Source organism: Cinclus cinclus, chromosome 6 (genome assembly GCF_963662255.1).
Source record: "Cinclus cinclus chromosome 6, bCinCin1.1, whole genome shotgun sequence".
Classification (NCBI taxonomy): domain Eukaryota; kingdom Metazoa; phylum Chordata; class Aves; order Passeriformes; family Cinclidae; genus Cinclus; species Cinclus cinclus.
Window position 1 is genome coordinate 30,737,918 of NC_085051.1, and position 24,596 is coordinate 30,762,513.

Here is a 24,596-nt window from a genome sequence, read left to right on the forward strand (position 1 = left end):
AATTCCTTTGTTTGCTAGGATGTATAAATAGTGGAAAGTTTTGAATGACCTTAGGACCCCCACCACTGAGAAGTCCAGGGTGAAGAAGGACCAACAGAATATCACTGGATCTATGGGTGGTGACTATTTTCTACTTAATTTCTCCACTTCCCCCACTCCCTTTTCTATTTCTTTCAACCTCACATTCATCATTAAATAAAATCTGTATTATTGACTTTGGCATATGGTCTCGTTTTCAGGGGATGGTTTGGGGCAGGGGCTTTCTCTGAGTAGGATTTTGAGGTTCCCACACTTGCTATCTCTCTGCTTCTTCATGGTGGTGAGCCTGTAATCATATTTCCTAATATAGTCTAAAAAACACTTCTTTTTGATATTTGGTTAAGTAGAGGCTCTGAGATCACATAGGAGATGTATACTAGTGGGAGTATCAATGTGAAGTGATTTGAAAAGAAAAAAAATGGATTGTATATACATCATGTATATATTTAAGGAAAAATGTTCATATTACCAAAATAATGTTTTCTTTTCCAGTTGTTTTTGATCCCTGAACCCAACCGGCCCATCATAGAATTTGTAAATTACTCTAGATAACTTTGGGTGTCCAGTATGGGTGGTCACTGGGGCAATAATTAAACTGGATGCCCAAAGACCTGGGATTTCTCCATGTTATGTTTCCTATACTTGCTGTCTCAATCTCCAACGAAGAAAGAGTTGTCAAAATGTTTTGATAGTGGTGTAGGTACTGCTAGAAAGTTTGCAAATGGCAGAAATACTAGTGAAACAATTATTGTATTGTACCTTCCTTCATCTCACTGCTGATTAAATGCTCTCCCTGCAGGAAATACAGCCTCTTGTTTTCAGAACAGTACTGTTACATGTAAGGCTTTTTTATTTTTAGCATCTTTAAATTAGATTTAGCAGCTGGAAGCAGGGAGAAGAACTGGTGCCTTGTAGTCAGCCAGCTTCCATAGAAACATTGCAATAAGGAAAATATCCTGGACTGGAAGGCTGGGTGAATAAGAAATTGTGTAACCTCTCATGATAAGGCATGAATATAGCCAGACAATGCAAATGGTTATTATGGTAGTAATGAAAGCAGCAGTGAAGCTGAAATGGTGATGGCAGGGAGAGCTCTAATTGTCTTATTCTCTGCTCATGGTCTTGCTGTCATTGGTGATTGCTGTGAGATCGCTGTGGACTGCTGCCTTTTAAAATTGTTTATTAGTTATGGTATTCAGTGCTGTAATTGACACTCCTTTCCATCATGAATGGTCTGGCATCCTGGCAAATACAGTCCTTCCTTCTGTTCTGCCAGTTCTCTTGGGAGGGGGGGAAAGAAGCTTGTAGTTATTTGGGAGACAGAGACTATTTTTAGTCTGCTTTTTAATACCACCTTTGACTGACTTTCTTGTCCGTCAAAGTAATTCCATACAAAAGTCACAAATTTCTTCCAGAAGACTGATAAAATACAAAGTGGTACTCGTGTAACTTCTTATATCTTTGTCCACAAACCTTGTGTCACTTCCCATGTTTCCAGACCCCAACAGGCCTTACTTTTGTTCTACCTATAATTTGTGTGGCACAACTGGATAATTTCTTTGATACCACAGAACAAACAAAACAGTCAGACATGAAAGGGACTAAAATACATTTTCTTCTGCTACTGCCTGAATTAATTGGAACAAGTGGAAAACACTGAGGTAGGGTGGTTTCTCTCTTTTTTTTTTGTTTCAGTTTAATATCTGTAATTTTTAGGAGTATCTTGAACAAAAAGAGTTGTCTGATTTGCCTTTTCCATTTGTGTTATTAGGCTGTTTATTTTCCATTTCCTTTTCAGAGGAGCATTAGCTACAACCCCTTTGGATTGTGTCAGTCTGAATTAGGGACTTCTCTGCCCCTGAGCAGGTAATCATGTATATTGTGCTCTGGCCAGTAGCATTGTTTCTTTCCAGAATTTGGCTAGCACGTTGAGCTTAACATGTTAGTTTTAAGAACTTTTATTGGTGTAGCTTGTCTTTTGCTTCAGTGTCTAAGATTGCTGTCCCCCTACTGTATTGTAGGATGGTGCCTTTGTAAGGTGGTTAGCAGTGAAGCAAGATGTAGTTGCTTGGCAAATGCTCAGAGTAGGCTCAGCAAACTCCCACTTACCCAAAACATGTGGCCATCAAAGAAGCAGGCCAGTCCCAAACTCACCTGTCTTGCTTGGCCTCCCCCCTGCTCCTGTCTTCCTGAGCAAAACAGCTGTGCCACTTGCCCTGTTTGATTGTCCTTTGTTTGCTACGTATACTCCCTCTTCAGAGAGATGAGCATTCAAACTGTTTTGTTTGGTGTGCACAGATACCCTGTGATGGCTGGACAGCATCCATCCTTTTTTTCTTTTTTTCATATATTGCGTCTCTATCTTGCCTAAATTAAATCTGGGAAACTACCTATATGTGTAAAGTAACACTGTATATGACTGCTAATCAGGAAATGATAGGAGGATATTGCTGCATACACGTGTCCACGGGTTTTTTTGAGCCCATATTTTAAAAGGTAGAGGCTTATTTTGCCCACACAAACATTGATGCATTCATAGAAAATGGGGACATTGCGAGGAACATCATGTACAGGTCAGCAGAATTACTATTATACTTACAGAAAAAGCTTCAGAACTCAATAGTGTATTACAGAATGTTCTTTTACTTCACTTATAAAAATTGTTATCTATTATCCTTATTTCCATCCACTGCAGTTCTCTAGTGTTCATGTGAGATTTGGCTAAGTATTCTATTAAGTATTCACTATTCTATGTCTGCAGTTTAATTTGAAAAAAAGAATAAATTGCCACCACACTAAAATTTTTCTGCCTGTAACAAGCCTCTGTAATAGGACAACAAAGAAATCCTTTTGTTTTATTTGTTTTTTAAAACACAGAGAGTAGAAGAAAAGACATACTAAAGTCCAGAAAACAAAGGAAAGAGTAAAAGAAGCTAGAGTATGTGAAGGTAGCAGAAGGAGCAATGGTTGTGATGCACATAGAGATTGATGCAGTTCAAATTGTTCAAAATTATGAGTGAGTTTTAGCTGTCTGTCCTTAGAAGCCATCCATAGATGGATGGTATCCATCTGAAGAATATCAGAGAATCATTCTCTGGTTTTGCAAAATTGGGCCATAAGTGACTTCCAAAAGGACCATGGCTTCTTAAGGAATACTGTGATCTTATCTCAATACTCCTCCTATTTGTGGTCTCATTGTAGACAATGGCCAGGAAACCTTGGAAACTCTAGAAATAAAATATCCATATACTTTTGATTTTAGAATGCCCCACTCTCCACACCCACATCTCCCCCCCCCCCCCCCCCCTCCACCCACCTCTATCATGTTTCAGGCAAGTTATTTTAATTAAAAAAAATATTTGAAAAATGATTCACTACACTGGAAGAGTCTTAATTTGAAAATCCCTGCTGACTGTTGAGTGCTTTTAGTTATTCTGATTAATCAGATACTACAACTGCAGGGGATAATTCTGCCATGACATAGAAAGTCTTTTAAACAATTTGCTGCTACTTAGGGGTTCCCTAAGATTGATTATAAACTGAAATCATCACAGGAGCACACAATAAAAAAAAAAAATCTGTGCTTTTTTTAAACTCAGTTGTCAAGTCTGTGAAGAACTGGAATAGAGACTTAAATTTGACTGTAGATATGAAGGTGAGTTGCACAAAACTACCTTGGTTTATGGAGAAGACAGCAGGGAGACCAAAGAGTTTTTTCTTACATTTCCTTTTTTCTGTAGCCTTTTGTCTGTTTTTTGTTGCTAAACCTACTGGGTGCAGAGACTTTTCTTTTAAATTTTATTTTAGATTTGTTGTTTTTTGGCATGGTAATTATGGCAACAGCAGCATGTAATAGGAGTCTCAGACTAGTAGAGTGGTAGGTAGTTATTAGGCAGTATGCTTTGGTTTTCCTTGCACAAAGGAGTAGGTGTCAGGAAGCTCAGTGCCATGTCTGGAGCAGTGACTGCTCCAGAACTGCTCTGTCTCATCTGTGTGGAATCGAGGTACAGTGGAAATATGCTCAAGTACTTATCATCCTTTGCATTCAAAAGTGTGATGTAACAAATGAGATTTGTGCTTAAGAAATAAACCTTTAGACTCCTCATGGCTGTCTATTGCTAAAACAAACCTTTGTGGCATGTTGCAGCACTGAGAGGGCTCATTTTGTAATATTTTTTTGTTGCAATGGATTAATAAAGTTTGGTGTTTCGCAACGCTTCTAAAAAAGAGGAATGTTGGTCTGCCATTCTGGTACCGATAAAATATCTTTCTGCATTTTATATGTAGGTTTTTCATGACAAATGACATTTTGTTCCTTAGAAAACATGGTTAAAGCTGTAAATTTGTAAACTTTCAACTTTTCCTGTGTAAAAAGAGGTTACCTTTAATCAAGTTATTTTATTTTCAATGTCCTGTCCTTTATTTAGTTAACATGATTAGAAATAAACCTCCCTTGGCCTAATAAATAATGCAAGATTCTTATTTTGTAAGGTGCAGAATGAGAAATAAAAGAGATTGCTGTAACATGTTTGATTTTTGTATGTTCCTCTGTGAGTTTTTAATTTTTTGTTTTTTGGCTAAAGATCACAAAAGTATAAATTCGTTTTTTGGCTAAAGACCACAAAAGTATCATTTTGTCCACAGACCTCTTGATGATCCTGCCATTGGTACCAAAAAAACAAAAAAAAAAAAAAAAAAAGGCAATTACACTGGAGTGTTACCTCCACCTGTTCTGATTGCATGCTGTGTGATTATCTGGGCAATTACAATCCAAAATAGATAAGTTTAAAGGCACATAAGTAAAGGTTCTTAGGTAAATATGCTGAAAAGTGTCTATGAAAAAAGCTAAGTACTTTTATTCCATCCATGTGAGCAGCTGAGCTGTGTAGATATTGCAGTGTTAATGCAATATTTGTCTCAACAACAGCATCATTAGTCACAAAACTTACCTTTAAAGATTACTTAATATTCACATGTGTCATAAACCTGCTTTATTTTGCATTTTGTTTACTTGCATTTCAGTATATGTGAGAAATATCCTACTAGGTTTGTGCTAATTCAGATAAAAAGGAGTAAGAAACTTTTAGTGTTCTTGTGTAAGAAAAGAGAACAAATCAAAGAGTACTGAATTAGTTGCATGACCAAGAGTGGTGTGTCTTCAGCCTGAAAGATTTTCTTACTCTCTTCCCTCAACTTTTGCAGCTGGTTTAATAAAATTGCCTCCCATACCATCTTTTCCTCTTCTTACTTGGCAGAGCTGTGTTTCTTGTTTGTTGTACTGAAATGGTAACTTGAGATTTTTTTTCTGCTTCATCCTCTGAAAAGATGTGAAGACTTCACCCAAAGAGCAGTTCCATACAACTTAAGTAATAGGCACTGAAAATGTATTTTAAAAAATCAAAACAGCCATGAACAACTCAAATAGGGTGAAAGAGTAAAATTAATCAGTAATTTGAATTAAAATTTTTCCCAAACGTAACACCTAGAAGAAAGTGGATTTAGAGAAAAAATTTACCCACTAATATCTTTTGTAGCCAACAAATACAGCATGAAAACAGTCGTTGAGAATCTTCATGTTTTTAAATGTCATAAAGAATGCTTAGAAATAAAAAAAGAAAAACCCTAAAATTATCCGATATATTTGGACAAAGAGGCAGAGCTGCGCTTTTCTTTTTTGACATTTGTTCTGTTTCTCAGCAATGTAGACTTGGGAAAAACATCAGTTAACATAAGTTAGAATAGAGGAAGGGAATAATTTCAGTGCCAGTTGCATTGAATGACAGTTTTTATATGTTTTCAGAGCAGTGGAAATCTGGTAATTGTACTATCAAAGTACATTATTCATCAAAATGTGATGTTTGAAAGAAATTTAAGGAATTTAACCAGGCAATGCCTTCTGGTTCCTCTGGTAGGCAGTGAAGAGGAGCACTGGGGTCTGTCAGTGCTGATCGTACTAGGGGCACGTTAGGTGATGTAAGGAATGAGCTGTTGACACAAGTGTCTGCTAGCAGCTTGGCTTAGGTCCTTTGCTGCACAGAGAATGAAAAATGATCTGAAGACAGATCAGTCTCTATGTCTGTGTCTCTGCGAGGCTAACACTCTTTTAATATTCCCAGCAGAATTTGGACTTGCCATGTGTGGCATGCATATGGGGGAAGTTTCTTCCTCTCTCCCTTACCCTCCATGCCCTCTCCCCCCCCACTTTGTATTCCAAAGAAAAACACTGCCTCCTTCTTTTATGGGTTGCACTACTTTGATTTATTAACCTGATGGAAGAGTAGAGGAAAACTGTCTGTCTTCTCTTCATTCTGTTGCTCATAGCAGGGAGAATCAGAGATGACCTGCAAGTCCTGCTTTCCTGTCAGGACTTGTGTCACAGGCTTAGCATGGTTGAGAGGGCAGTAAGGTGTAGCCTTATGATCATGTTCCTCTAAGTGAGTATTGGGACAGCCAAATTCATTGACAGTGACTTGCTTCAAGGATCAAAAGTGGCTTCAGGTCTCAGTTCTACATTTTATGATGGTTTTATCTATTATAAGATAAATGTAAATTTATAATGTAAATCTTCTTGCATTTCCTACAGAGACACTATCATCTCAACAAAGGAAAGCTAGTTATGAAATATTTTACAACTACTTTAAACATCAGGCCACCTGGGATCAGTGGTATGGCAAAGATAGGATACATAAAAATACTTCCCAATTAAATCTGTTCATTTCCAAAAAATGAAAATAGTCCATTGGTTCATTCCCCAATTCTCTTAGTGTATGGCAATACAAAATTTACTTTTAATTTCATTTTCTTTTTTTGCAGAATATCATTATCAAGTCACATTAAAAACACACAGCCTTGAGAGAGTAGTGGCTTCTACTGATGCCTGTAAGGGGTCTTTCTGTACCCAGGCAGGTATATCTGCGGTCTGTCTGTGTGTTTCAAAACATTGCCAAAAATAAAGCTAAATTACTGCCGTCATATTGTAAAGCCTCCTGTGGTAGAAATCACTAGCCAAGTGTTTGAATCTGGAAGAGCTACTTTTCTTAAGGAATGAACCAAACCAACCAAACAAAAAACCAAACCAAAACCCCACAAACAAAAAATCTAAGCCCTCAGACATATTGTGAATTAGATGTTAAATAGTGGATGCATTGTTTAGTCTATGTACTCTGTGCTGTCAGATTAAGATAATTATAAGTAGGCTATTAATCAGGAATTTAAAAACAGTAATGTATATACAACTCAAATATTATTAGTCCAATACTTTTTTTTTGACTCATATGTACACTAGATGCTTTCTGAAAAATTTATATGACCGTTGTAGTTGTGAGTTCCATCCCTATTAGCATATTTTGCCAATAAAGCTTGAAATGGTAAATCAACTTTTCCATCCTTGAAATAGCAGGAGTCTTTGATTGATTGCTGTTAGTACAGTGAGACATGAGGAAAAAAATAATAATCTCCACTAAAAACAATTTTAGAGGAATCAAGGCAGTCATGTAAATTCTGCTTGAGGATGCAGGTTGGGATGCCTTGCTCTTCTCAGTGTGCAGTTCCACTGTGTTCTGTGGAGTAGCTCAGACAAGCAATAGTTGAACGAGTCAGGGTTTAACAATGCCTTTGAGTTCTGATGCAGTGATTTTTTTTGCATCATTACAGTGCTAATTTCTGAAGTTAATTTTTAATTGAGTAGGCTCCGGAGGCAATTGTAGACTCTCACTAAAACAATGTGGGCTTTTTTTTTCTTTCTTTACTTTCAGTCTAGACCACATACTGTTGAAATTTCAAGTTTGTTGTTTGACTGCTGAAGTCTTCTTTTACTGTGCTCTTGGAAAAGAGGTTGCTTCTGAATGCAATTCTAATAAATTACTGCTTTAAAAGCAGCATTACAGTTTGTGTCACTCTTACAGTATTAGCCCAAAGATCCAAATGGATTATGGATATGGAGAATTCACAGGTTTCTCTGTACATAGAAGTAGGTTCTCAGGCCCGGGCAAAGGGTTGTCATATGGTTCCCTGTGCACAATATTTTTCTAGGAAAGCATTGGAGTGTTGCAGTCTGTTGATAATAAATACTTTGTTTAAAAAAAGGAAAAAAAAAGGAACACTTCAACAGAATCTGAAAGAAATCCATGCTAGTTTGCTAAAATGAAAGCATCTTATTGAAGACCGTTTGGAACACAGGTGAATATTTTCCCTGCTTTATTTATACAATTTTCAAAACATGAGAGATTATTACAGTTATGCAATATAAAATTACTATCCCAGTGAAGCCTTCTGTTTGGTTGTATTAAACTTGCCTTTGAAGTTTACACAGTGATTCTTATGTGGTTTTCCCCAGTACATATCTGGGAGCAAATTGTTTTGAACAATTACTGACAACGAGATGTCTCCCACTGGAGTATCAGAAAGAGTCGAGGTAACCACTGACTGTGGATTTGAGTGCCTCCTCATTCAGCATTACTGATGCTTGTATTGGCACTTCAGTACCTGAATGGTTTATTACATTGTCTCTTAGGTGAAGAAAATTTCTGGAATGCCTTTTTCTTAATAATTTTTTTTTTTTTTAATTAAATGTCCTATCCAGATTGAATTAACATGAGAAAAACAACTCAGGTTTCACACATTCATTTGTTTGCATTTAGCAAATGCACTGATTCATTGATAGTATATTCTTAGTGTAAGCATGCTGATGATTTGCTTTCGGAATTTCAATGACAGTTTGATAACAAAACTGGGAGTAATTTTGTTGCATGACATTGTTCACCATATACACTACTGTTTATTGGGACTTTTAAGCAATTCTACTTTTTTCATTTCATTTATCATATGTTTTTGATGAGATTTGCTTATTTCAAGTGCTATTTTTATGTCTAGTAACTTATTCTAATAAAACAACCCAAACATATCCAAATCCAAACAATGCAACTGTGTTGTTTTAATTATGGAGTGATTTTACATTTGTATTTTTGGATATATTTTTAAGTTGTTTTTGTGATCATTGTTGATACAAAAAAGTATAATGGTGAAATAAAGTAATCTAAAGATTTAAGTAACTTTCCTCACAAATGAATCAAAAGGGTAAGTTCTGAAGATACATTTTATCAATATATATAAACATCTTAAGGGCAGGTGTTAAGAGGATGGGGCAGACACTTTTTAGTGGTGCCCAGTGACAGGACAAAGGGCACAAATTGAAACACAGGAAATTCCATCTGAATATGGGGCAAAACTCCTTTACTTTGAGGATGACAGAGCACTGGAACATTCTGCCATGAGAAAGTGTGGAGTCTCCTTCTGTGGAGATATTCAAAACCTGTCTGGATGTGATCCTCTGCAACCTGCTCTGGGTGAACCTGCCTTACCAGGGGGTTGGACTGGATGATCTCCAGAGGTCTCTTCCATCTCCAACCACTCTGTGAAACAACTGAAATGTTGTCCATATCAAAAATAATGTGTGGTTAAGAAAAACCAAATTTTTGATCACTTCTGAAAGGTTTCATCTGAAAATTGTCAAAACCACTTTGGTAGGGAAGAATTTAGTCCTTCATGTGCAACAACTTAAATTGACCAAGACCAAAAAAAAACCCCAGCAGAATTGGTTTGTACTGCCTCTATCTGATGTAATATTGTTACCGTGGTCTAAGAATTGCTGTCAGTGGTATCCTTGTTTTATCTATACATGACATTCTGTTAACATTCTTTTAATAAAGCATTCTTGCTTTATTGTTTCTGCCGATGCTTTCACATATATTTGCATTTCATTCAGACTGATCTTGGTATTTCTGTTGCAGGTCTCCACAGACCTTAAATGGCTCAGGAAAGGATCCACTACTCTTTCTTGTATTAAGGTCACAAGCTGAAGTATGCCAAAACCTCTGTAATTAAATAAACCTCTTTGTCTCTGCTATCTTGGAAGACCTTTTGGATTTGTCATAGTGATTTTTGAGGGACTATTAAAATATGCAAACCTTATCTAGTTCTTTGTATTCCCCTGAAGGTACAAAGTATGTCCAAGTTTGTTTTTAAGGTAACAAGACTAATTATATAGTTATTACTGAAAATATTGCATCCAGGCATTGGTGAAGGGTTTTCATGTGTTAATGACACATTTTAGTCCCTTAATGGAAGAGCTGAAATCACTATAGATATTTGGCATATGTTTTTGTTGCTACTTTGTCTGCTGAAGTCAAGAAAAATTGCTGGATTATTTTTACTTTCTGCTTGTTTCCATGTGGCATAGAGAGATTCGAAACATTTTCACCTGCTGACAGTGGATGAATCAGTACAAGAGAGGAGCAATTACATAAATGTGTCATCCAAGCATTTCCAACCAGTGTGACATGGTAGTTTTCTAGGAAAGCAAGAGGGGAAAAGTGTGTGAGAAATGTAAAAATACAAAAGATGAAATATAAGTAATACATTCCTTAGTTTGTAGCAGTAAATGGGTTGAATGTTTAATAAGCAGAGGTCAGCGATACAGCAGATAACATCTTGGTTATTTGTGGATTTACTGCCTGTGTTACAACAAGAAATGTTGTTTTAGAGATGGCTGCAGGAAAACACAGCTAGCTGTAAGTGATTTGATGCTCCCAGTTGCTGATTTGCCCCAGTGAAACAAGTCACTGCCTGTGTGCCAGGTATCCTCTTTGATGGAAGAGGTAGGACATGCACATATGGAGCCTCTCTCTCATTTCTGATGGAGGCTTGCTGTCCTTTACAGGGTTAGTTGTATGCTGCATGTGTTTTAGGTTAATTTAAATTTTACATGCATATGGCTAATACATGATTTACCTTATCAGGTCATACATACATACATACATACATACATACATACATACATACATACCTAGTATATACAGGAAGACAAATATTTTTTAGTTTCAGAAAATATAACTAGAAACTAATTTTATGTTATATAGTTCCAGCTTTTTATCATTTTTTCATATTGAAATCAGTTTGATTTTAATATGCAAAGAGGCCCAAAAATTCCATCTGCTGGCAAAGAACTACTGACTGTTCAGCTGCATCTGTCAGCAAAACACAAGTTTAAAGTTGTATACTGCATGCAGATGATTGATGAGGGAGTTTGTGTCATCAGCACATGATAGGTTATGCATTGCTGCACTAGTGCAGTGTAACATGCAGCAAAGTACTGGCAATGTTATGGCAGATTTCAGGGTACATTATCCTCTGCTGTGTCCAGCGATTAATGAAGTTCAAATACAGATGTCTACTAGTATTTCTAACACTAGGGAAGAAAAAGGGATTTAAAGCAAAAATGACCACGTTCTCTTCCTTTGCCAGTATGGCAGTCATCTGGATTATTGGAAGGTTAAAGAAAAGTTAAAAACTCTTTCAATGTTTCTCCAGTTTTTCTGCCTTAATCTGGTTCCATTTGCTACAGTCAGTCCTGGGGACTTGCACATTGCTCTGGATTCTAAGCCATCAGTCCTAATGGACTGTATTCCTGGCTTTTTTTAATTGAACGGAAACTGAAGTGTTAAGTACTAATATTGTTTTTTTTCAGTGTTTCCTGTGAAGGCATTTGAAGACTGAAAAGTTGAGGCCCATTTCACTAAGCCCCGTGTTATTCTGGGTTTAACAGTGCTGTTTTATGGAGAATGAAGCTGTGAACTGTGTCCTGCTGGGAGGATTTTGAGCAAAGAAAAGGGAATTCAGTTATAAAAAGATTAAAAGAAAGCAGATTGGGAGTGGACAATACAGAAGTCTAATCGTTGAGTTCTATGGCAGACTTAAAAAAAAAGGGAGAATAAATCTGGGGAAAGTCTCTGTCAACAATTGATTCTGCAATGAAATGCTTGATCAAAAAATTCTAAAACCATACTTCAGGCCTCTATATATTTTAAGAAAAAACCAAACCAAATCAATCCAAAGCCCACTTCTTGCATTCTGTCAGGCCAGAAATACCACCATCATCTTAACAGTGAAGCATCTTGCCTGCCCAGAGTCATCCCATGGGAATGCTTCTGTTTAACAGATGACATAAATCTGATTTGGTTCCATAAATTTGTATTTTTTCAGAGGGATGCCATACTTTGGTAACTAAATAGAATATTTTTCCATATGATTTTTTAAATAGTATTTGATTTAGGATCGTACTGATTTTTTTTGTAATTCCTGTTTTTTCAGATGTGTGTCAGAGTCCCCAGATATACTTTCTTATTCCTAGTGAGTATTACTTGAGTACATTTACAGGGCTGGAAGGAGTGGAGAGAACCATTCATTACAGTCAGCTGGCAGGGAGGGAAAAAAAGCTTGATTCTAAATATAATGTAAATTAATCCCACTGCACAGGATGTATTAGGCATGTGCAATTCCTGTCTGAAGACATCTGTGTTTGAAAAATGAAGGGCAAATATGCCCAGCTGATGACCTGGTGAATAGTTGCATGGCAAAAGTATATAAAAAGTAACATTTTGTTCCTAGTAAACTGGCATTTGGAGAAGGGAAGCACTGGCAAATTAATGCAGGAATGATGTCAGATCTTTCTTGGTTGCATAGAGCAAAAATATGTCACAGGACTGTGGGGTAGGTCCAGAAATAATTTCTACTCTATGAAATAGCCATTAGTGTGGTGTCTTTCAGCTACAAACCCCCTAATTTCATCTGTAATAGGAGATGAAAATTGGTGCTAATGGGTAGGATTTTTTTAAAATTAAGTGTGCAAGATAGCATCAATTTCCAAACAGAAGATAAAGTCTGTCTTCCAACTACTAGTAATTACCACAGGTTTTTAAAATTTTGCTGTCTGTTAAGTGTCATTAATTTTAAAGTGCATATGTGTCTCATTTTTTCCTCAATAAGCAAGGCAGAGAAAAACAGCTACCCAGTAACTTAGTAAAATTAAAATTGTCCAGTTTGTGTAGGCTGCATGCATCTCTGCATATTCACTGTACTGCAGTATGGCACAACAACTAATTTCTTTTAAAAGTTCTGAGTGAACAACTGGAAAAGTACTGGTCGCAGAAAAAATAATTTTGCATAAGAATTATGTTGTTGGACTGTATCTGCATTGCATTCTCGTCTGGTAGCCTTTTGTATAAGGGTGGATATAAGGGTGAAGGCAGGAGAGAATAACGTTCTCAACAGCACAGGAGGTCATCAGGTTGAGTGTGGAAGGTGGAAAGTTGCTCCTGTCAGCTATTGATGGTGGAGCAGCTTACAGGCCAGGGCAAATGCTGGAGTTGCTCTAAAACACCATTTTTTTTTTTCACAGCCTCACAAGTGCAAACTGTCAGTCTTCTCCAAGATCTGCCCTTGGCATGTCATGCAGAGATGACAGTGGTCTTGCAGGTTCCTCCTAAAAGAACCTTGTTAGGGTGGCTTTCTAAATGAAGCATCTCTGATGTGAGAAGTCTGTGAGTGAGAATCTTTGTGACCTTATTTCCTTAATGGCACCAACATACCTGCCCATGAATTGCAGGTGCTTGTGGGAAGCCAGACAAAAAAGGCATTTTAAGAGCCATGTCTGCACTTAGGTAGGGAGGCTACCAACAAAAGTGACTGCAGGCTCTGCAAACAAAGAGGTACAAAGAGGCAGATATGTGTTATTTAAAAACAAATCTTAAAACTTGCTTGTTTCCTGTGTTAAGACTGCTATTTGCAGTTATATTCAGCACAGTGGTCAAGGCTGCTCAAGTAAATTACCCTGTTGCTTGACACAGTCTTCTTATGACAATACAGGTTCAAAATAGCCCTTTTTTGATTGCTTTACAAAACAAAGGGACAATGGCTATTCCTCTTGTGCCAAGGATGGTGAAGAATAGACTGTCTGCTCAGAAAGATTACTGGCATCACCTGCATCCCAGGCCTTGTGGTGTTTCACTGGCAACCTCAGATTTGCTCTCTGAGGGTGACTGGCATGCAGCCTTGTGTAAGGTGGTTTCACTAGATATGATCCTTTGTTGGCAAAGGAGATTCAGGATCCCAGACTTCTGGTAATGATTTCATGTATGTTGGTGATGTGGGCATCCAATATTTTTACCTCTTCTAAATCTGTTCCCTGTAATTCCTTTCTCTGTAGAACTGATCAAAACATTTGTCCCTATGTCATGGGGAACTCTTGTGGAGATCATGTAAAATCATTGGTTTAAAAAATTTGGTTACATTTTTGTACTAAGACTGGTCCCTTAGGCACTGTGATTCAAATAGTTACTAACTTTGAAAAGACTTGATATTCCTGTTATGGTTATAACAGTACATCTGGACATTTTTTTCTCAGTTTTTCAATTTCCTAGCTTAGGTTGAAAGGTAATGCTACACTTTGCTGCGGTATTTTCCTGACATGGGAACAATCCATGGTTCTGAAGTTGTAGATGCATTATTCTCTAAACTTTTTCCTTCCAAGGATCTTGAAGAGTTTCAGCTTCTTTGACGAGATTGGTTTTAAAATAGAGGCCAGGAATTCAGGCAAGTCAAGTGTACTTAAGAAAACAAGTGGGTTTGGTTGTTTTCTTGATTGACTGAAATGATCTTGATGGCTGTTGAAGGACTGTAGTTTATCAATAGGAAGAAAATTATTGTTCTTGTCTAGAAATTCTTTCCATTTAGTGGGATAGCAAATACAAAATGTGAGGCAGGAAAAAGTGGCAGAGGGTATGAAGAACTGGAAGATTACCAGTGCAATCCTTTTTTACCTTCCTTCAAATAAACATATCTCAAAAAAATACAAGTGGGAATACAAGACCATTAGCAGCATGCAGTTGCTTTAGAATCTCCCTACAGACAATAAACACATCAAATACTAAGGACAATAGTAAAACAAAGTCACAATGGAAATATATTAATGGCAATTTTACATAGTGATTTTGAACATTAAAAGTAACATCATACCCCACATTTTATGCTTGCTATAAGTATAATTTTAAATTTCCTCCTATATATTTTCTACCTTTGCTACACCTTCAGAGCAAGTCAGAATAGCAGTGGATTATGCCAGTGAATTATGTAGGCAGGTTGTGGCCTTGGACTAATTCTAAGTGGTGCTGCAACCAAAGCCAGTGACATTCCTGTTCCTGAGACTAAGCTGCAATGAACTAGCTCCTTCCATAAAATCTTTCCTACCTTGTAACTATACATTACTGGGAACAGAAACCATGTAGACAAGTATCACACTTTAAATGAAAGGGCTTCCACTACAATTTAAATCTATGCTGAAACACTCTGCAGGGAATTACCCCATGCTGGGAAAATTCTTGCTTTGTGTAGTTCATTTGACCTGATAAATCTCTTACATAATTATACTTCTGAATCAATAGTTATGAGAAAGTAGGAATGTGTGAATGAGAACTCTAAGAATAGGAGAGAGAAACATCTTAAAATTAGGGAGTTCACCTGTTTTATAAAGGGAAAAGAAGGTTTGGCATACAGCAAACCTTGTTCCAAGGTAGTTAATTTACAGCAGACACTTCATTTTGGATATAAAACATTTGGTTGCACATATGCACAAAATAAAATTGAAAGAAATATACTAAAATGACAAATTAAATATTTTCCTACTATTTTTAACTGGACTGCAATTATTATTTAATCACTGAATTTTGAATTTGGTAGCAAAAATATTAGGAAAGGTTGGATTTGGCTTCCGGAAGATTTTTTTTTTTTTGTTTGTTTTAGTTTTATGATCTTCCTTCATCAATAAAGGTTACTCCATCAGTTTCATGGCTACACTTCTTCAAACTAATATAAAAAGAAGGATAAAGAATTATAAAGAATTTCAAGAATTTATGCATGCTTGAGCAGGGTTTGGCTGACATGAGAGGTCCCTTCCAGCCTCAACCATTCTGTGATTCTGTGATAAATTTACACATTTCTTCAAGCTGTGTAAGCCAAAATGCATCCTGATATGTCCATATTCTTTCTGGAAATGAATTGTAAACGTTCATATTAATAAGAAGAGTATTTGATAGCTACCTATCATGGATACCAAAAATGTTTCCAATTAACTACTTTTTTGGAGTATGGTATGTCAGAGTGAGTTCTGTGAAAAATACCTTCCTCAAAATACTTAGAAAAACAATAATAAATAGTATTGGAGAGTTGGGAATTTAATCACTCTGCTGTTTCAACCTGAGAATTTTTCCCATTCATCATGTTCATAGAAACTATGACTTTTTCAGTTAGTTTTTAATGAATGATTTTAATTGCTAAAGCTTAGTTTCTAACTTTTTTGTTGCTTCCTGACTTTTTTTTCATAAAGAAGGCTGCCAGCTCCTTCCCTGTGACGATGCAGGGAATGTGGGTGGGGTACACAGAGGCTCTCTGCTAGGAAGGATGGCTGGATTCCTGGAACCCTGCTCTGGAGGGAAGTGAGCAAGCAGTGGACAGCAGGTTGTGAGGAGGAGGATTTTTGCTGGAGTGTGGACTTTGTTTTGATTCAGTTGTGTGCTGATTAAAGTTAACAAAAATGTAAGACGGATGTCATACCCAGGTAATGGACTGAGTTCCATGAATTAATTGACAAAGAGCAGTATTTTATTTTTATTTTTTTGGATGACTGCTTGGCAAATGCATTTCTTCAGATAACTGTCTCTGGTTTCCATGGTGATCTTACTTCTGTTTGTTAAAGGTATTTTTAAGACTCTTTCAAATTATTTGAGGTATTGCTAAAAGCTAGTACTTCAGGACTATCTCAGCTGTTGATGCCTTCATCAACATGCTGCATCTGGCAGTGAAATTCAAGGAGTAAAAATTGGAAGAGGAGCAAAAGTAATTTTTGCTGCTCTGAATCAGACTAATGGACTCTGATAATATTTCATGGTCACAGAATGTTACTGTTTTCAGATTCAGTAAACTTGAACCACAATAAAGACTAGAAGGACTTCTGGGCAGCATGCTGTAGTGAACCATTGTATTTACTTTCTCAGTGTAATTCTGTACAACTTAATGTATGGTATGGCTGCTTATCTATGATGTTTCTCAATTAAAAAAAAAATAGGGGATGACTGGAAACAACCATGGTATACAGTATATGGAAATTTATTGAATGTTGATAGTTATGATAATAACAGGATAAAATGAACTATCACTTGGCAGACTTTAAACATGTTTCTAATGTGAAAAGAGCTGCTTCTCATGCAGTGGTTACCTTTAATATTCCACGTTTCTTTTTTACTTGGAGAAATGGTCAAAGGCACAGATGAGCTCGTTATGGGGAGCAGCTGAGGTCACTTGCTTTGTTTGGTTTGGAGAAGGCGAAGGGGTGACCTCATTTCAGTCTACGCCTTCCTCAAGGGGTGCAGCAGAATGGGAGGCGCTGATCTCCTCTTTCTGGTGACCAGCCATGGGACATGAGGAAGTGGAATCAAGCTGCCCCAGGGGAAGCTCAGATGGGACATTAGGAAGGGGTTCTTCACTGAGAGGGTGATTGGTCACTCGAACAGGCTCTCCAGAGAAGTGGTCAAAACACCAACCCTGACAGGGTTCAGGGAGTGTCTGGATGATGCTCTTAGTCTTGAGTCTGCAGTCCTGAGGGAGTCAATGAACCTCACTGGGCCCCTTCCAACTTCAGCTATTCTATCCTAAGCTTGATTTTTATGTCCTGCTCAGTCAGTCTGTGTACTGAGAAGGTTGTCAAATAATGTCAGGTGTCGTAAGGGTTTTATGTAGACACAGCTGACTCTCTGAGAAGACCAAAGATATGCCTTTCATTTTGAAGTTAAAAACACTTAATCTTTCTGCATTAATGGTGGAACCTGGCAATATGGGATATGGTTTGTGACATGTGATTGTTTATAAATGACATTCATGTTCCTGACAGTATTGACTTACAGGAAATTGCAAAATGTTGCATTTTCCAGATACTTGTTCACTCTAATTTTTCTTGGATGCCTCCCACCTAACTAGTTACAAACCCCATGGGAAGTTTGGATCCAAGGTTATGTAGCACTAGACCAGTTATCCAGCAGAAACCCTTGTGAAACTAACCTGTGGATGAAAATGACAGCTTTGCCCACTGTGAGGTTGTGCAACAGCCCAGTACAATTGTAACCTAAGGAGAATAAATTTTTCCCAGGTTCATTAGTGAATGACTAATACATGGAGAGTGGAAAAGAGCCTCTAGACATTGTGAAAAGATTCAGAGCACAGCTGCTGTTCAGAGCACAATTGCTTTTTGAATTGCCTTGTTGCCTGGAACAGTGTTATCCTCTTCCATGGAAAGGAGTTGCTGGGGAAAATTGAGGAACAATGAAATGGGAAATATTTGCAGTTTTTTTCAAATATTCTTATATTTAATGCCATGCAAAGTTTCTGGTGTAATTTATTTCCTCTGCTTTGAGATGCATGAAGGGAAATACTTGATTTGAAGGCATCAGCACAAAGATCTGAGTGTATACTAAAGCTGATCTGGTTCATTATAGCAGTTTATTAATATATGAATCATAGTTGCAAATGAAAAAATAATGTTTCCCTGAGGGGTATTCCCTGCCTAATTTTCCAGTGTCCCAAGTGGACACTTCTGTCTGCTTATCCTTTTTTTGCCTTTCAGGCTGATTTTATTTTATCTGTTTAAAGAGTTCCTCCTCATCTTTGAACCAATACTATTTTTTTAAACTTCATTCTTCCTATTTAGGATCAGTCAGAACCAGAGTTACTTTCATTTCCTTGTGACTCTCTGATGTATAAATGACAATATGACATAATTTGCAGAAGTAATTCAACAGCTGAGAATATGGAGTCTTGAATGAAGCTCCTCTGCAGGACACCAAAGAGTAGCTCAGTAGTTCTCTAGAGGCTTCTGAAGTATCGATGAAAACACTTCTGATTTCTTTTACTTTTCCATTTTTCATTTATTAATTCTAACGAAGGTGAAACTTGCTCGGGAATTAATGCTGTAAAATCAGTGCAATTGAAACTAGATGAAAGATCTGAATTCATTTAAAACTAACAAAAACACACCAAAAAATTCTGTTTTCTCCTCTCTCCAAGGCATTGTAAAAATATATTATTACTGTTAGAAGTACTTTCTAATAGCTGGAGAGTTGGAGATATTTTTGAAAGCAAGTGGTTTGATTGACTGTCTCCTAGCAACTTAGAAAGCTTTAAATACAGCTGATTGAATACTGCCTGAGGAATACACTGTCGAGCCCAAAGCACCTGCCAAAACCAGGTGATGATTCCTTTCTTTAAAATACATCAGATAGTGGAGATGTAACTCAATATTTTGTCAGTATAAAAAATGAATTTGCATAAAACACATGACACAATATATAGAAAACAATCCCAAATGGCATTCAGGTACTGTAGACTAAAATAGGAAGTCTGTGAGGTAGATTTTAAAGTTAATATTGTGTGCTTCTTTTAAAACAGTGCTTTTTATCAAGAATCATAACTAGACTTTTTGCTAGGTCTTGGTACTTGCCACTTGGTATACACATTGGCTGTGTGAACGGGAATATGATCTTGCTGGTATTTTACAGGGACAGCAGTAGGAAAACTCCACTTGGCACATAAAAGCTTGGGGGTTTATATAGATTGGAGGAGAAATCAAGGCAAAGAATGATAATGTCAACAGAGAGAAGTGCTGGGGAACTGCAGCTGCTTTTTTCATATCTCCATCAGCAGCTTAAGATGCTGTTTTCTCTCATTATGTCTATTTGTAGGTAACCTACAAAAACGCTAACAAATCTGCCACATAAATCAATTACACTTCAACTCAAAAGAACTTCTGGTAAGTGTCAACGATATAGAGTATCCACAACGTGGCTGTTGATATGGTCTACAGTAAGAACAGTTTAACTTTGCTTGGAGGTGGAAAGCTAAACTCTACTTTGCATGCTGTCCAGCTGCAGAGAATAAATGGAGTTGTCTTGTCAAGCAGTATTTGTATGCTGGTAGCTATGCTTTGACTGATCTGGTGGTACTGCACAGTACAGCTTTGGGAAAAATCAAATAAAGGAGAAAAATAATGTCTGTGAAGTCAGGACTGGAAAGCTGGGACCAGGTCACATGATATTACATGAGTGTGCCCCACTCAGCTACGCTAGCAGAGATCCTCTCTCCATAGATCAGAGGGCTGAAGTACTTGATCTAGACAGGCTGAAGAAGAAAAGGCTCCAGGGAGATCTCATTGCAGCCCTCCAGTACTTCAAGGGAGCTGGCTGGATTTTTTTACAAGAGCCTGTAGTGTTAGGACAGGGCAAAAGGCTTTCAGCTGAAAGAGGGCAGGTTTAGATTAGATATTGGTGAGAAAATTTTTACTGTGAGGGTGATGAGGCACTGGGACAGGTTGCCCACAGGCACTGACGATGCCTCATCCCTGGATGTGTTCAAGGCCAGATTAAATGGGACTTAGAGCAACCTGGTCTAGTGGAAGTTGTCCCTGCCCATGGCAGGGGGGTTGGAACCAGATGATTTTTAAGGTCCCTTCCAACCCAAACTATTCTATGATTCTGCGATCTTTCTAAAGACAGATTTTTAAAGGAGAGCAAAAATCCTGTGAGTTTTATGGTATCTTGATATGCATTAGAAAGGGTCCATGCTGTAAGAACAGATCACTTAATTTACTCTGTGCAGTTGCTGTGTAAGATAGAATCACAGGGAAATTTGTGATGGAGAACTTGTGTCTGTCATACGTTATTTCTTTCTGAGCTTTGGATGGAATGCAAAGATAAGGAAAAAATACTGTCATAGCTAATCCTTTTTTTTTCTGTACTTTTGCTTCACTGCTATCCATCCACCCTATTTGAAACAAATGTGTAGAGCTTGAATACCCGCATCAGCAGGTTGTATTCTGTGTACACTTCTGTGAAGTTATGTGCACCAAGTCTTCTTTTTTTCTGTTCTGCTTGTCCCATTTGTTTTGTTATTATGTATGTAGAGAATGTCTTGGGGGTAGGGGGGAAAGGTAGATTTCTTCTGGATGTGGCTTTACACAGTCCTGTCTGTGCCACTGAAGTGGTCAGTGAAAAGAAAAGCAAGCTGCTGTGATCCACTTACAAATAGATTTAAATGACATACTTCTATTTATATTTATATTTTAATTGTGTCTGTATTTACTTAGTGTATTTTTATCTTTAAAAAAGGATTCTGTACTATTTATTAAAATATGAACAGTTTAGCCAGTTTCTGTATTTGAATACTCAGGATGGACCATTTGATACAGTAATCAACATAAGTATCTAAAAATATGGTTTGGATAGCTTTCTTAGGCATTTGCCTCTGAAATCTCCAAATACATTCATTACCAGAAGCTGGGAAGGGATAGCTGGGGTGTAATTGTTTTCAGCCTTCTGATTCATAAAGCCAGTAGTCCTTACAGACTTCCTAATTTGAACAGCATCATGATCCAAATCAGTGATACCTGGCAAACTCCAAATAATTATTTTCATTTGCAGTACTAGAGAACATTCAAATCTTATAGACTGGGCCTGGGGTTATTTGTTTCTTTGTCTGTTTTCCTTTTTTTATGCTTCCTATCTCTACTCACAGGTAACATCATGGTGCTGTGGTCAACTTGCAGAACATCGCTTCTTAAATCTGTAACAAACCGGTTCATTAAGAATTTGGCCTGCTCGGGGATCTGTGCCAGCCTAGTCTGTGTGCCTTTTGACATTGCTCTTAGTTCCAGTCCACACTGCTGCTGGTGGATCTATATGACGCTCTTCTGCAGAATTGCCAAGTTTCTGCATAAAGTCTTCTGCTCAGTGACCATCCTTAGTTTTCCAGCCATTGCTCTTGACAGGTAATGGGGAAAATTTGCCATGATCCTGGATTTTTCTTTCTTTCTCCCTTTGTCTTGATAAATGTAATATCACTGTCTGTAATGCTCACCAATGTTGCCACTGGAACAACGTATCATTTGCTCTTCTCCAAGAAAACTTGTGATCTGTCTCACAAAAAACACAAACTCCTGCCACTTATAATGATAAATGTGAAAAGTTAGGTCTATCATGAAAACTCTGTGAGCTTAAAAGTCCACAGCAGTACTCCAGTAGTAAGCAAACAATCAATGTCTGAAATTTGAAGTGCATGTCAGAGATGCACTATTTTTTCTTTAATGCACACAGAATATTCAGCATTCAGCAATGCTTTTGCTCAGGGCTTGCCAACCACAGCTTGTGCAAAGCAAAACACCATGGTACTTCCAATAGATGGAGACGTGTAATTTATCACCAACAGCTTTCTCCAAATATCCAGAAAAAAATCTGTTATAGAGCGACTTTTAAAATGATGAGTCTGGCGTTTGAATGTGACACGTGCCTCCACCACGTCTTTTGAAATTTTGAGTGTGTGCAATGTACTGTCTAGTTCACAAACAAATAAATGATGAAATAGTCAAAATAATATTTGTATGCATCAGCCAAAGGGATGTATTGAAAGAAAGTTCCACCACCAAAATATTCAGTTTTATTCTACAGACCTGCAAAGGCAGATCTGGGGGGGGGGGGGGGGTCGTGTAGGTTTTTTTTCTTTCATAAACAGGTAGTCTGTTGACAACCCAGATTGGGATTTGGAGTGTTATGCTCAAATGGCTCCTGAGAAATTTCTCAGGAGTATGCACACAAAATAATTTTTTTTTGTTTTGTTTTGACAGATACTACTCTGTTTTATACCCTCTGGAAAGAAAAATATCTGATGCAAAATCCCGAGACCTGGTTATCTATATCTGGGCCCATGCAATAGTGGCCAGCATTCCAGTATTTGCTTTGACCAATGTGTCTGATATTTATGCCATGTCGACTTGCTCTGAATCTTGGAGTTACTCCCTTGGCCACTTGATATATGTCATTGTCTATAATATCACCACTGTGATTGTACCGGTGGCTGTGGTATTTCTCTTCATGATTCTTATTCGCCGAGCGCTGAGTGCCAGCCAGAAGAAAAAAGTCATCATAGCTGCATTAAGGACCCCTCAGAATACAGTTTCTATCCCATATGCCTCGCAGCGAGAAGCTGAGCTCCACATCATGCTGCTTTCTATGGTTATGATATTTATCTTCTGTAGTGTCCCCTATGTGACTTTGGTGATTTACCGCACCATACTCAATATTTCAGATATTTCAGTCTTCTTGCTCCTCACTGCTATTTGGTTGCCCAAGGTCTCTCTGCTGGCCAACCCTTTGTTATTTTTAACTGTTAACAAATCAGTACGGAAGTGCTTAGTGGGGACAATAGTACAGCTGCACCGAAGGTTTAGCAGGAGAAATATTGTCAGCTCGAGTGGTATTGCAGATGATAGTCTGGAGCCCAGTGTCCATTCAGGAAGTCAGCTTCTGGAGATGTTTCATATTGGGCAACAACAAATCTTCAATCCAACAGAAGATGAGGAGAATGAGACCAAATCCATTGGCTCTGGTGACTTTCAACAGAAAGAAATTCCTATCACCAGTTTAGAACTAGGACAGACTTCAGTTCACAGGTTTATACCGCAGACGATTGCAGACTCTGCAGTTCAGGTGGCCCCAGCTGTGCCCACAGAAGCTGATACAATAAATGACAAGTATTCCGTGCAGTTTGGTTTTGGACCCTTTGAGCTGCCTCCACAATGGCTCTCAGAAAACCGAAATAACAAGAAGCGACTCCTGCCTCCTTTGGGGAATACTCCTGAAGAGCTAATCCAGACAAAACAGCCTAAGTGTAAAGCAGAAAGAAAAGTCAGCAGAAACAATAAAGTCAGTATCTTTCCCAAGGTGGATTCTTAGTAAGAGCAGGAGCTTTAAGTGACAGAGGAAGGTCACTTTCTATTACATGTTTGATCCCATGGATCTTTATTATGTTGAAATTTGTTACAGCCTGATTTTTTTGCCAAATATAAATTAAATGAACAAACAAAAGAAAAACATATATGCAAGTGTTCCTTATTAATATGAAATACTTACTGGAAATAATACATAAAATATATATGGAAATTTGTAGTTTGATCTCAGAAATCCTTAAAATGATATTAAAATGATATCCTTGTTATTAACGTTCAAAAGTACATATGAATTTGGGAACTCTTTTTATTGCTGAATTATGGAAATACAGCAGTCAGTTTTCTGGGAAACATTATGTTGTATTAAAATGGACTCAGCATCAAAGTAACTTAACAGGAAAGGCTGTAGAGAGCAGAAGACATGCAGCATGGTAAGTCCTACTGTCCTGCAAATAGACCCAGCAAGATTATGCACATTTCATTAATTAAGTAGGGTGGACTACTAAGTGCATTTGTTTTCTGTTATACACATTTATTTGTTCATTGTTAAAACTTGCTGGATTTTTTGCACAACTGATTACCAAGCATCTGCCAAACATCTAAAGTATTTTAAAACCTAAGCCACTGTTTTCTGGCTTAAAACATTCACAAAGCCAAGAATACCCAAATCATCATGTGTGTTAAACCTGAGAAAGACTTCTTTTTATAGAGTCCATATATATTCCTGTAGTTTTAAATAAAAACTGTATTGGAGACCATGCAGGACAAATCCTGACTCCAATGAACAAATATGTATGTGCTAAGAATCCTGTAAGAAAGGGCATATACAAATGTCCCTAAAGTGTAATGTATGTATTAAGTAACTAAGGGGCAAGCCTTGAAATAAACTTAGCAGCTAGTGCAC

The 24,596-nt window shown here is 37.4% G+C and overlaps 1 protein-coding gene across 1 annotated transcript in view; it reads left to right on the top strand.

The window, feature by feature from the left end:
* Positions 1 to 24,377, top strand: part of GPR176 (G protein-coupled receptor 176) — a 32,150-nt gene extending 7,773 nt beyond the window's left edge. The window contains exons 2-3 of the mRNA XM_062494765.1: positions 21,487 to 21,739; positions 22,592 to 24,377. Coding sequence (XP_062350749.1) covers positions 21,487 to 21,739; positions 22,592 to 23,699 — 1,361 coding nt within the window. The 3' untranslated portion in view covers positions 23,700 to 24,377. The remainder of the gene's footprint in view (positions 1 to 21,486; positions 21,740 to 22,591) is intronic.
* Positions 24,378 to 24,596: the final 219 nt, after the last annotated feature.